Source organism: Pleuronectes platessa, chromosome 11, assembly GCF_947347685.1.
Source record: "Pleuronectes platessa chromosome 11, fPlePla1.1, whole genome shotgun sequence".
Taxonomy (NCBI): Eukaryota; Metazoa; Chordata; class Actinopteri; order Pleuronectiformes; family Pleuronectidae; genus Pleuronectes; species Pleuronectes platessa.
Genome location: NC_070636.1, coordinates 22128163 through 22142931, shown reverse-complemented (window position 1 = coordinate 22142931; position 14769 = coordinate 22128163). Strand labels below are relative to the sequence as shown.

At 39.5% G+C, this 14769-nt stretch overlaps 1 protein-coding gene across 1 annotated transcript in view; it reads right to left on the bottom strand.

Moving 5' to 3' along the window:
• Positions 1-3937: 3937 nt before the first annotated feature.
• Positions 3938-14769, bottom strand: part of sntg2 (syntrophin, gamma 2) — a 68006-nt gene continuing 57174 nt past the window's right edge. The window contains exons 13-17 of the mRNA XM_053435022.1: positions 14508-14579; positions 14038-14247; positions 6764-6856; positions 6162-6272; positions 3938-5913 (exon numbers count right to left, since the gene is read on the bottom strand). Of these exons, the coding sequence (XP_053290997.1) occupies positions 5785-5913; positions 6162-6272; positions 6764-6856; positions 14038-14247; positions 14508-14579 (615 nt within the window). The 3' untranslated portion in view covers positions 3938-5784. The remainder of the gene's footprint in view (positions 5914-6161; positions 6273-6763; positions 6857-14037; positions 14248-14507; positions 14580-14769) is intronic.

The following is a 14769-nucleotide window of genomic DNA, read 5'->3' as shown; positions in this document are numbered from 1 at the left end:
GTGCTCATACCCCAATCCACGGCTCTTTAGTAGATTAGTGAACCTATTTTTCTGTTTACTTTGTAATACAAAAAGAAAGTTTCGGTAAAGATTTTCAAACAGAGTAGCTGGAATGCTGAGTTTGTTTTACTTTAGTTTTAGTGGACTATTCAAGAAAAGGATGGAGCCACACTAACAGACCTATTCACTCTAAATGTAAGCAAATATTTCTATTCTGAGTCTTTCTTCTATCACTGACTTTCTGTTAAACAATGTTGGTTTTCGAATCCTACATGTAAAATTTTGATTGTCAGTTAATAGTTATTATCTCAATATATTTTAGGCTTCAATATATCAATGCACAAAGACAATCAGGAAATGTTTTATTTTTGCATTAGTTTATCAAATTTGGCAGCAAATCATCTTGAGACTGAATGGCCTATAGGAAATACATATGAGAATATTATAAGAATCCGCATTCCACTTTCTTCAACTCAATAGTAAAGATTAAAAACCTAAAAAATATATTTATTTATTTAGTAGTTATTTATCATTAGACAAATTAAATTATTATTTATCAATAGTAAACTATATTTTAATCAACTCTTCCAATTCTTTAACAGTGGTTATTACACATTTAGATGTATACTTACAGTCGAGCTGTCCCGCTTCATCATTTGTAAAACTCAGGGGAACAATGCAAATCAACACTGCATGGAAAGATAGTTTGAAAAAACAAGCCATTTTTTGTGGCAAATTATAAATGAAGTGTCAAAGATTTTCCCTATAACAAAGATGTATCCTTCTGCTAAGTCAGAGAGTCCAAGGTTAAATAAACCAGCCTCAGTGGAGGAACTCAGAGATTCAGTCTTTTCTCTTGTTATTGGTTGACTGATTTAAAAAAAAAAAAAGTCCTTCCATTCTGTCCGCCACTTGGATATTTGGTATGTCCTGGATCTCTTGTGTAACACCACCAGAGAAAACATGAAGACGAAAAAAGGTTTGGGAGGTAACTATTGTAGTTAAGTAAGTATTAAGTATTGCAAGATAACGCAAAAGAGCTGCGAAGAAATGAAAAAGTGTTCCTCTTAAGAATCCTTGCATTGACCCTATGTTGGCTCTGTAGTTTATACTTTAACAGAGTAGGTTAAATAAAAGTAGAATAAATGAGGGAAGTTACTCTACAGAGTAAATCGAACTAATCCAATGACTCTATTATAATGTATTGATTTTGTAGCAAATGTTCACCATTTGAAATGCTTATGTTGTCAGACCTCAAACTATCTGGAGGTACAGAGGCCATCAACGAAAGAAGTTAGTTCTGTCTAATGGAAATGAGCCTGCTCAGCATTTGTCATTATCCTGTGCTGTTTGGCCTTTCAGCGACTGGTTACAACCGCTTTCACCAGAGCCATCTATTGTAATATTAATCACGCCAGTAATTTAATTAATTCAAAATAGTGTAGGGCTACTTACATCTTCTTTTAATAGCTATAACTCTGACAACACTCTTACTGATATAACTTCTCACTGTCTTTCTATCAAACTTTGCTTCAAGGACAGAACTGATGAAATAAAAGGGCACAGTAGCAGCAGCAGTCATTCCAGTGCCTTAATGGGTTCATGGTCCTGCCTCCTTTCTCTGGGCCTCAACCCTCCTAAGCTTATGTTCTAAGTTTTAAACGCAGACTGCAGGGATTTCTAACAGAGGGAAAGGCCACGGCTGCGGTCATGAAGTGGCCCTGGAAACTTCCCCCCGTCACAAATACTTCAGTTAGCATTCAGGGTCCAGTGCCACCAGTGGAGTCAACTGTGAGAGTCACGGCCCATTGAAAATTGAGCAGTATACTTGAAATTCATGCCTGACGTGGTGCTGTTGCAACTTGATGATGCTGTGTGTGTGTCGCAGCAGCTGGCGGTGACCTCAGCAGTGGGCTAAAGATCATCTCCGATGTGGCGCCCTGTGTCCTGTTGTTGTCACGGTGACTGCTTTAGCTTCGGCACAGAAGTGTTTCAGTCCAAAAAAAACCACGTAAAGTAAATCTCAGTGTTTGTTGAGAATGAGAAGACTTTGACTTCAAGAGAATGTTTTTTGGCACATTCAGAATATGTCATCCCCACTGTAGCATCAGGCAGAACTGTACTAACTACTTAAATTTAATTAATGTTACAAACTGTAGATAACAGACAAAATATCTGATACCTGTACAAAACAGAGCAATGCAATACTATGTAAGCCAGTGACGGCTGGTTAAAATTGGGCCCTGGGTGCTGCCTGCGCCAACATCCTGAGAAAATAAAGCCTTTTTAAACATGTTAAACATACTTTTATTTAATAATAATAGTGCCTGTAAGCATTTAATATGATTTGTTTCCAAATTGTGTTCGGTTCATTTCTGTCTAAATAGATAGTTCCTGGTGTGGGACTCTGGCCAAGTGGATGTGAATGTAGGTTTTTAAAGTTTTGGCTACCACAGGGCCTGAGGCTGATCTTTAATTGGTTGGTGCAGATTTTACACAGCTCTCTGCGCTCTCACTTTCATTTACAGCCAATAGGTATTGATTTATTATTTATTATTTAATATTTATTTTGATTTAAAGCGACCCTCGACGCTGTCACTGAGTTACTTCAGCTGTGAGCTGAAAGATGTGGTGACTTCAAATGGAACTGCGGCAAATGTGGGAATTTCTTTCACAAGGCGTTTAGTCAAAGAAAAAGAAAGGCAGCTTGGTCCAGACCGACCAGAGGGTGAATTTACTCCCAGTGCTTTTCCCGCTCTTGTTATGAGAAACAGTTATGAGAAAGTTGACTAACTGGATGTGGTGTAAGTCATTTTTATTACTGCTTCCCCTGTTGGCTGTTCTAACGTGTCGGCACAGAGGTACTGCGGACAACGACAGGGGTTTGAGACCTAAAACATTTCAATGAAAAGTGCACGCAGCATGAAAAGTTGCCACGGTCACTTTGACACAATGAGGCTTAGCTACATTGTTGCAGCAGGCTTAGCATTGCTCAGCAACTCGATGCAGGCTACAGGATTGGCATATTGTGTAAATCTTATAACCAGCCGCCACTGATGTAAGGGCAGTCAATTCTACCATTAGTAGGCTAAGGCTCAGTATTTCACCATCAGGAGGTGGTGAATCCACATTATGGTCATTTCTGCCAATGTGGTCTCCTCTCCAATTTCCCAGTTGGCTCATTTAAAAGTAATGGCCCAGCAGCCTCTCTCCCCCTGCATTATCCCTCTAAGTTTCCTAATGATGCCTTTGATAACTCACTTATGGAGGGTGACTGTAAAAGCTTAAACACACCAAGGCCGAGGATTACTGACTGTCAGTGAGATGACAGTTGTCATACATTATATTACACCAATCATAACAAAAGAAAACTTGTTCTATAATAACATTCTACTTATTCTGTGGCCAAGCTGCAATACATAGGTATAAAGGCCTCATTAGAAAGACATTAGAATAAAGTCATTGAACTCCAAAAATTATGAAAACTGAAGTTAGTTAAAGTACTATTTAACACATTAGCCTAGGAGAGGTGTAGTATTTGCTCGACAGGGCCATAGCTGACAAGATATGTTTCCATTTTACACTTACAAGTAATTAAACCTGTTGAGTTTGTATTTTAATTAGCATATATATATTGTTGAAATTGATTGTATTACAATAGAGAGATAAACACTGTGAAGATGGCGTTGAAAACTATAGTCAAGCATGAGGAAAGAGTATTTTAACATCCAAATAATAAAACTCTTTTTTATTTCATTTGTTTAGTGCACCAGGAAAACTTTGAAATTCCAGTTAAAAGGAACTTTGCCATGAAACCGTGTGTGAAGTGGATTTGGTTCAATTATTCTCATGCTTCACGCAACATGAAGTGTCAAAAGCTCCACTTTCAAATGAGGAAACAGGCTTAGAGAGACATTTTCAACATATTAGGGTTTATTTCGTATTCATTGAACAAAGACACGCGAAAGGTATAATCATGTCAGATTCAGCTCACTGATAAGCCTTGATCACAGATTCTCTAAGTAACCCTGTATCCTCTGTGACTGACATTGTCACTAGCATAAAAGTCCAAATTGAAAATAAGAGGGCGGCGGTTCCCAGCGCCAGCCATGCCCAGTGTTCCTGGATAGGGCAGGTACCTCTAATTAAAAAAAAGACAACCATTGTTCTGTTGGTGTTATTTGCAATGTAACACTCGATCAATAAAGTATCAGGTAATGAAGATAATTAAACCACCATGTGGTTGCCATACCGGTCTCATCAACACACCACAACAAACCAAAACTATATTCCTTGGCAGTAAATGGTGTGATTAATGTGACCCAATAAACAGATTTAGTTTTTTTTTGGCCTTGCTTATTTGTTAACATTTGACACAGGTCAAGCCTGATTGACTGGTTATAAAAACTAAAAACTAAAATGGGCCTCACAAAAGGAGTCCATTGTTTTTGGTGACGTGAGGGAAAGACATCATGTGAAGTGCTGCCTCCTGTGACCTAGTTCGGCCAACAATCTAATGTCATTACTCACCAGATGGGGATCTTGTTTTTCATGGTGTACTGGCAGCACACACTGTGTGTTAGGGTAGGGTTGGTAAGTTGTTTCTTACACACTTTGTACTTTATTTGTTGATACTAAATAGCTTAAAAGACCAATAGCCATCAATAAATTAAGTCTAAAAACAAAAGAAAAAAAGCTGGAGATTGCGGCCCTCGCAAGAGAGACTGAATGAAACGATTGGCTGTCATACTGGCTCACTAACTGCTGGCACGCACCCTGCCCGTTCTAGTGGTTGTCATCCAGTGTGCGTTAATGTTTTTTTGGGGCGTAGGTTTGACGAGAGGGCTGATGGGAGGGGTTGGGATGTATCTGTTGCTTTTTTTCACAGTGTGGTCTGCTCTTGCTAACTTTTACAGGACTACCACCCTAGCTTTAACCAGCTTGTGCGAGATCATGCATGTCCATGGACTTCTGCTGGCTAAGCAAGATGACTTCCTGTTGGCTTCCATAACAAATAAATCCAGATTAAATAATTGTTCGTGCTTCTTTAGACTAGACAAGAGAAATATTGTTGGACTGTACATTTTGTGATGCTCATAAACATGTATTGACCATTTCACAGTTCCATAAAACAATAAGGAGTCCAACAGTGCACTCTGTGAAGATTCATGTGTTTCGTCTGAGTGATCAGTTATTTGGAGGATAATTGTACTGCGTGTTTGTGTTATTTTCTCTCACTCTTCACAGACAAAAGAAAAGTAAGTGAAGCAGAGGAGCTGGTAACAAAGAAACATCAGTGTTTCATTACAGATCTGTAATGAATTGAAAGGAAAGAGTCTGAGGCAGATAGGAACTTTTTTGTCACAGTTAACCAGCATCAGATTCATGTAGTCAGAGAAAAAGTAATTTCTCACAAGAGGAAAAATTCTTCACAGATTTTCTGCTAATCACAGTAACAGTTGATTTATCTGGAAATCTGTGTCATGCTGTTAATTGTTTGGCATTGTCACACCGTATGGTCACTGGTGCCGGATTAGACCCCTGCAATCAGAATCCATGTTCATAGTGTAATGAAAGGAACAACTTTTTTGCGCAAAAATTCAATTAAATAATACAAATTAAACAACATCTTCCTCCAAACATTTCCCAATACATTATCTACTCTACTATCTTTTACAAACATTTCTTATTCAGGAGTTCATACAAAAATAGCAAGAACAAGATATACATATCAGCTGGCTCTGTGCATAAAATGCTGCCTCGGGTGCACATGACGATGAGTTCTTAACTGTTCATGTAATTTCCGGGGAAGCTTTGACTGCCAATAAAGAGAGGGTCCATGGAGGCAACTTTGGCAGCGATGAAAGAATGTATGCAGTGAAGAACGGCTGTCAGATTAGCAAACTCCAGTTCCTGTCGGAAGAAAAAGTCAAGGAGACAGAAATTAAGCAATTGATATGAGGTGTTAGTGTTAAAAATGCAAAATCTTTAAAGTCATGAGAAAACTGGGGATGTTTCAATCAACAAACACATTAGAGGAAAGGCTCCGGACTATACAAACTAATTCACCAGTATCATTGAGTAACCAGTGCAAAAACACATGACTAAAACTCAACATGTAACTTTATATCTTTAAACTGAAAATAAAACGACTGCATTACCTTCATTTCTATCTGCTTGCTCTCAGCATTCTTGAAAAGGAGTTTTACCCTGGTTTTCCCATCATCAGAGGAGCCTTTAAGTTGAGAGAATTTATATCGCCACAGCACGCTCTACAAGGGAGGGGATTATACAACACAGCAGCACAAGGATTTAAGTAATGAGCACATTTACATAACCATGTCTTACTACAGATCTTCATGATCAAGAGGTGACACTTTAATGTTCAACCGTGCTTTGAGGAAACATATCATTTATAACGATAGAGCATAGTGCTTGGAAATAAGTGCCGTTCTGATTCAAAGAAAATAAAACGTCTCCCCTGCAAGGCTGTTGCTGCTAAAATAATCTCCCAATGTACCTATAAAACCAACAGCACTTCATCTGAGAGAGACATTTTAAACACTATCTGTGTATCTTTCGTGGAAATGCATATATTTCGGATATTATTATTTTTTTTACTTTTTTCAGACACTATGGTAGACTAAGTGAATGAGAACGAGAACATGGCTGTCAATAGCGGGAATTAAAGCGTCAAAGTTCAGAGAGGGAACAGCGCTGAGCCAGAGTGGCAAGAGAAATGATTAACTCAGTAACACTTCACCTTTGAAGAGCCTTCTGAGCAGGTGAAGCCCGATCCAAAGTCTATGGTGAGGCACAGCACATTCCCCTGGCTGCTGCACGTGTAGCTTGTGGACTGTTGACAGACAATTGATAACCATGGATATGCTGACTTACACATTTTTGTAATGTTATACTTTGGTGCAGTTCTCATTGTGAGCTTCCACGACCACAGCAATCTATATGGAGACTAAAGGAGCACTTTACATTATGTCAGTGAGTTCACAAAGAAGAAGCAGATTCTACATGGCATGAGAGAAATGCAGTCATAACCATGCTCCTGTTATCATTAACAAGATGATTATATATGTCTGAACATTGTTACATTGATTATAACAATCAGTCAGAAAGTGTTTCTGCCACCGCCCATATTACATAAAGTCGGATTATGTGAGAATCAATAACAAGTAGTAATAGGACAACGCATTGTGTAGAAGGCTAACAATCTTATAGTAATGTAATTGTAAAAATCACCTCCCAGTGTTAAAACAAATTGGTGTATGAATCATTGTGTCATTAATCCTCATATAAATATATATAGATATATGTGGAGAGCTTAGGTTAAAGTGCTAGTTGGACCCGTCAGGCTCAGAAGATCTTGATAACAAGAGCAAATCTGATCCTTTGTCCTGCATGAGCTGCTGGCGAACAGCAGAATCCTGTGCAGGTTCCTGATAAGTCAGGACACATGACGGAGGAAATCCATTTTGGAAGCCATACATCTTTTGCTACTGCCACACAAACAGGCGCATGGCTCACAATCCTTTTCTCTGGTCTTTTGAAGGCACTGATGTGTGAGCGTCCTGCTCTCTGTGGAACACTATCCCTCAGAGTGCTTTTCTTGCCACATGTTTTCTTTTTTCTGTTGTCCATTCAATTTGAATACAAATGTAAGAGGGGCATTCAGATTCTCTGTTTGTTGAATTTCCATTTTGTTTTTTTCCTTTCACTCGAGAACACTGAGGGGAATTGGTGATTTTAATTATAGAGAGCAGTGAGCGGTGAATATGGCATGGGACTGTGCAGTCCTTTTATTCAGGCTTCCACCCGCCTGTCTTCAGCAGCGTCATGAATTCAGCTGCGACACAGATGAAAAAGCACAGTGGCAGGCCAGCTGCTGAGTTCTCGCTGTCACCACACGCACGGCTGTGTTGTGACATGGTGAGCAGTGACTACACTTCACTAATTGCAAGGGATTTTTTCTGTGGGAATTAGCGACATGTAATGCAACATGAAATATTTTTTTAGAAAAGAAAATCGCCTTAGCCAAGCCCCGACAGAAGGAAAAACATGTGTGAGGGATTAAATAAAACAGAGGACAGGTGAGAGAGTGTGGTGCTGCACTTAGGTAATAGAGAGATAAAGGGTGAGGAGAAGGTTAAAGTAAGAAGCTGTAATTTAAGACCTAAAGAGATATACTTTATATATACCTGAGTGCGGTTTGTGCAGTCAAGCGTTTTCTGTCACACAGGTAACCTCACCCAAAAGCAATGTTACAGACAACACCCTGCATTCATCACTGTGGCAAGGCCACACCTTCAACCATTGGATGCCAGTCCAAGTTTCACCGGCTGTTCAGAAATGTTAATAGGGACTATTGTTCTCCAAAAGCCGTTGAAAGCATCTCCTCTACTAATTCCAGAAATCTTTGTCTGTTTGTGTTTCACAAATATTCATAACTGTATAATCCAATTAGGGCATGAGGAAATGCAGTGTTATCAGCGTTATCACATAATAAGTCCTCACCAGCCCGGCCTGTTTAGTTTTAAACAATTAGTGCAGATCACGCCTGTTAAGGCCGGGCAGGTGTGGACTCGCTATGTGAAAGTCACAACATAACAATCAAATGCTTTGTCATAATAACTGGATTAATGTAGTTGAGGATTATTTTTGCCCAAGACAAAAAATGCTGCGGTCACACTCAGACTAAACAATACCAGCCACAAGTATAATGTGCTCCTGAAGACATGGAGTTTCTGGTGTGTTCTATAACTTTAAATGGACATTGGGTAAGAAAATACATTATTTTACACATCAGGGGCCGCTCACGGCGTCCTACACATAGACTATGTAACCCGATGTAACTCCATCTTTCCTGACACGTTTGGTCATCTCTATGACATTGATCAATAGGAGAAGAGTTGACAGCGGGAGAGATGAAGCCATGCACAAATGCCAAACATGACGAAATGAAAGAGGAATGATGTCGGATGGAATGATTGTTTGTGTGACAATGTGGAATTGATTGGAAGGTTTTTCGGCTTCTCAACACAGCCAGTATCAGACGCACTGTTTGGACGCCATGTTTGTATGCATTCTTTATCCTGAAAGTCAATCACAAATGCTTTCGATTCTGCACGTCCTAAAGAGCAGACGGTGATTTACCGACAAAGTCACGTCTCTGCCACGACACAGTGAGAATCTTTACTCTGTAGTCGTCACATAACCAAAACAATATCCAGCATGAAGGTAAACAAAAAATTCAAGGGACTAAGTTGTTTTCTTAGATATCAACTGACAGAAAATTAGAAAATCTAAATTAGTTCTTTGTTTTTCACTTTCAGGTTAAGATTTAGGTGAAAGGGATATATTTAAATCCTTATTTACTATATTTACATCGGGAGTGGGTCCTCTCCTTTTTACAGTCGTCCAAACTTAACAAACTGAACTCCTTGAATTTTTTATGACAACTTTGAAAGGGGGTGTGAGGTGAGGGTGTATTCAGCTGCAACATGCAACTTCATCACTAGATTTCACAAAATTCTAGAAACTGAACCTTTAAGCCAGTGCGACTTGGCAAAATTGATGTTTGACAAAACTTGATGTCTTGCTGTGACCATCAAAGTCATGCTGGCTTTCATCATCTCCTAAAAAGATTCAAAAAAAATTCGGAGAGGTAATTTGCAGGCTGGACAATTTTATCCTGTTATACCCCCTGCTTGCACCCCATCAGCAGTATCTATGCAACACACATACACATCCAGTCAGTTTGCAGGTCAGCAGACGTTGGACCGTTCTCAGTGCTACTCAGAAGCCACAGGAGGCTCGCCTAATTGGCTGGAGAACAGAGAATCACAGGCAAACTGAAATCCTTCATCATTTTCACTGCGTTCCCAAATGATGGTGACCCACATTTGCATCATTAAAGCATGAAAAAATGCTATATATCATATTTCATCTTCTTTGCTTTTATCTGATGGGGGGACAACTGTCCATGACTCTGAACTCCATAGTCAATTGGAGACAATCCTCATTAAATGTCCACTTCACTTTGGGACGTTAGTTCTATCCATCATCTATATTTACAGACCCAGAAGTCTGATTCTTGTATGTCGGAGTCGGAAATCAAAACACTGCTCCATTAGATTAAACCACATTCGAGTTTGGTCTGCGTCAGTGAAGCTAGATTTCAAAACTGTCCTTTACGTCACATGCAGCTCGACAGTTGACATTGATGTCACATCCTGGGTGGATGCATCATGATTAGCTGGCTAAAAAGCTAACTGTGTGACTCCAGCATCAAACAGCTCTGCTTATTATTATTCCCCTTTGAAGCTAATGTGGCCTCGTGCAGCAGGAGCTCTGCATCGGGATTTGCTTGATATTGTTATAAAAAAAGACAGAAGGAAACTTGCACATTCTTCACTCTTGTTTTTGTGCATCACTAACACTTCCGTCCACTCATTTTCTGTTGACTGCATGAGATGGTTCCCAAGTTATTCTATCGTCCATTGTAACACCCAACACTCTATAAGCATCGACTATCCCTTCACATACATCAGTGTCTGAGATAATACTTCATCAAGACGTAAAGGCCTTAAGAAGAAGTGTTCTCTGACAACTATTATCTGCAACTGTGGTCCTGCACAGAGATCAAGTACAATTACAAGGGTTTGCCAGGAAGATATTTCACAGAGGATACTGACATGGTATGAGATATTGAAAAAACCCTGACAAGTATAGCAAGATAATTCCTGTTTTATAGTCTGGCCTGCTATGGTAAATGGACTGCATTTTATATGGTACTTTGGAAGTCTTATGGACTGCTCAAGTTTCATCGACCCATTCAAAAACATTCATACAGCACTGCTATATGCTGCAATTTTTCTATCATACATTATTCATACACTTGTTATGTTTGGTATCATGTCAAGAAATCTTCGAAATGCAGACAAGAGGAGCCGGGGATCTAACCACAAACCTTCTGGTTACTGGACAACCCATCAGTCTCCTTAGACAGAGATGCGATGACATAAATCAGCAGTAGCATCATCATCATCAACATGTTCATCACTACCACCTGACATTAACAAATGCATCATGGGATGTTGATGGTCCAATCAAATGTTTAATTGATAGAACAGAGATATTTATCGACAGAACCACACCAGGGAACCTAACATTTTTCAAACAGCAAAGATATCAGTAATCAGATGGTAAGTCTCACTTGTGCACTAATTATGTCATTATTGTATATAAAACACAAAGCTCCCCTCCATGTTTAATCATTAGAACATGCAGAATCAACAGAAAATGTAACAGAGTTCAGTGAAATTAAGACTCTGAGTGACCACATGAGCCCTGTTAACATAAATGGATTATATATGGTTTCTAACCCCTTTAGATTGATGGTTTTGGCTAAAGTGACAGTGTCCCCGGCCAGAGTCGGCCTTGCTGCTTTCTGCTGTAATACCCACACATACTACAGGACAACTGGTGAACAGGATGCCATTCAATTATATGTGGTTACCATGCTGACCTGGAAAGTATTTCACTTTTCTAGAGATTCAAATATCTTGTGACAGGTGCTCTGCATTGTTCTATTAATAAATGTTCCAACTTAAGGGTCCTGAGCGCCAAAGCCCTCTGGTTTCACCGCAATTTCAGCCTTTACGGTTGGTTGGCTGCACTTTAGGGGCGAAAGGATGGGAATGTAGTAAAATTGTAATAGGTGCCGCCGGCCGTTTCCTGAAAACTCTGACCTGACATGTGCAATACTTTCTTAATTCCTGAATAAAAATACACATATTGTGTAATTAAGAGTAGGGGTAGGCTTATGAAACTCAATAAGTGGCCGATGTAAGAACTGACACATAAGACCCATGAATGATTACAATAGTGCTTCATTTGAAGAAGCATATGTGCTCAGTGCTTCTCCCAGCTCTGTTTATCCTTCTCCTTAGTAAGACTGGTTAGATGGAGAAGGAAATAAGGAGAGAATGGAGCAGTGTTGTTGAAGGCTTCATCAAATAGAGCTGTGTGTGTGCTGTTCTGTTATTCAGACTTCTTTTTTGTTGAAGAAAATGTTCACAACCTGAAACTTTAATGTTGAGTTTTCTGCTTTCTTAAGGTACAAGTATTAGTGGAAAAACACAGGAGAACTATTCAGAATCCACAGGGACCACACCCACACTCCGCTAGATGGCGGGGCATCGCTAAAACAATGAACGTAGCGGTAAACATGGTGCGGCAGGCAGAGCCGAGCAGGATTAACATCTACATGTTATCTACATGCTAAATTATTCCTAACCTTGATAAAGCAACCAACAAAAAACCTCAGCAGAAATTTCTTGCCCATTTTAAGCTCTATATTATATATTATATTACTGTGACTAAATATTGAATATCTCGGCCCCTCAACGTTGCTGTATTCCATGCTGTATTTACACTTGTTTTAACATACCTCCTCAATTCATAATGCCTGGTGAGTCACAACGGAGAAAAAAAAAATCACATATTGTACTATTGTTACTATTACATTGAGGTATTTCCCAGTTGTAATCACTGAAAGACTGGACAGTAAATGGATGCGCTGTCAGGTAAGTGATTCAAAATGTAAACACAAATCGAACACAAAGACGTTAAAACTAGAAAAATAAGGACTCGCCCTCTGCGTGTACATTTTCCAATTAATGTTCATGTTTAAGCCTCTTGGCGGACACAAGACAGCTGCTACTGAGAAGTGCTTAACAACGCACTCTCCCCGGGAGCTGACCGCCTTTACCCTCGACACATATTTGCTTAAGAGGCAATTTATTGGCTCATTGAGGTGAGGACTCATTCTTCAGGTTATTCCTGCTAAATGCCTTTAAAGTAACGATAACATTTATGGAAAACAGAGTAGTGCCCATGTTTCAATTTCAATTAATTTCTTAATAAGAAAAAATTTCAAACAGCCCAGAAACCATTATGTGTCAACATAAAACACGTCTCATCAGGTGCAATCACTGCTCACTGTTGAAGCATTAAATTAGTGTTAGGAAAGGATAGAAGTGATTAAAAACCCGAAGTGACCAATACGCAGAATGTATCTTCTAGGTCTTCAACACTAATAGAGCTGCAGCGAGAATCGATTGATCATTCAATCATCAGTCATAATCCCTACTGACATGGGAAACTGTCTTGCTGTAATAAATTAGGGTCAAGGTATTTGACAGAAGCTTCAGATTAATAATCGATTTTGTTCTTGGATTTGATTAAATCTCGATTACTGTGCAGAACGTATGGACAACGCTTCAGAATGAACTGAGCAGCCTGCACCTCCGCATGATCATGGAAAACTTTCTTGGTTGACACATGACTATTTTACTGGATGTGCAACAGGAAGGAGTCAGGTTATATTGACCAAAACTAGAACACATTCCTATATGTCAGCTAAAAATTTAAAAAAGTTAATTTTTACATTTCTATCGAATAGGAATCTTTTAGAAAACAAGCGTATGTCAAGTTGAAACCATCGTCTGTGTTGCCTTTAATTCTGATTATTACGTGACTTCATATTTTTTCTAGGCTTGTGCGTCTTTTGTGTTAGAAATGTATCTAATGTCATTCAATATTGTATTTATATTATGGATATACTCTCTTGTGTTAATGTAATTATGCTTTGTTAATGTTGATGCTTATACGAATGCAGCTGCTATGTGTTGTGTTAATTAATGCCTTTGTGCAGGACTGAACACAATAACAGGAAGCAAATGCAGTTCTGTACAATGACTCTGGAATTCAAGGATGATAATGTTCTACTCTGAGACTTTGTATTCTTCAGGAAGTGTGTTAGCTGTCATCTGAAGCTGAGGACAGTTCTTATCTGGCTTCTGGCTCTCAAACCAATACTGAAAAAACACAAAGTGCTGTGGTCTTCAATTTAACATCAAATGCTTCACGCTGCCATTTGAAAAGGGGCTGTGAGAGCTTCCGGAACCCCTTTAAGCCAACAGAAAATGTTGCCCCTTTACACAGTGCTGAGGAAACACTCACTCGTATTCGCTGCACTTCCAAGAAGACAGCTCTTTGGAAGGACTTCTCCCAGATAGCCAGGTCGGTGGCCAGCTCGACCCTGAAGGTGTGGCTCTGGCCGTGGCCGACTAGAATGCTGAAGCTCAGACACTCGTTTTCCTGCTGCTCAGGTGAATGCTCCAGGCCCAAGTAGAGCCTCGCCTGGAGCCAGCAGTCCTCTGCCATCCACAGCTGCAACACAGAATCTTCATCATAACATGATGCACAGAAGATATTGCTGTCTCTGCAATTGTTTAATATTTCTTTAAAGACGTCAATGATTTTAGTTCTCAGTTTTAACTTAAGGGGCCTGAATTATGTCGGCACCCTGACACAATATTTTAGGAGGTAAAAAAAGAGGGAGAACCGCCCTCCATACTGAGATGAAAAGTGCAGTGATGGCATTTTGAACAGCCCTTGTGCACATCACAGCCCCCCCGCTCTTAACGTACCTTGTGAACCTTGAAAAGAACCTCATAGAGGTTATACGTTGTTTCAGCTTGTCCCCAGTCAGCGGCACTGATCTGAGAAATAAACATGAAGGAGTGTGAGATGAAGAGGCAGTGAATCAAAACAAGCTCTTTTTTTTGCACTTGTTAGCAGCACCTCCTTATACCAATACCAAAGCATGGGAAATTGAGGCAAGCACTGTAGTTTAGTTGTGTGAATGTTCGAAAGAACTGACAGTATCAGGGTATAAAAGGTATTTATCCT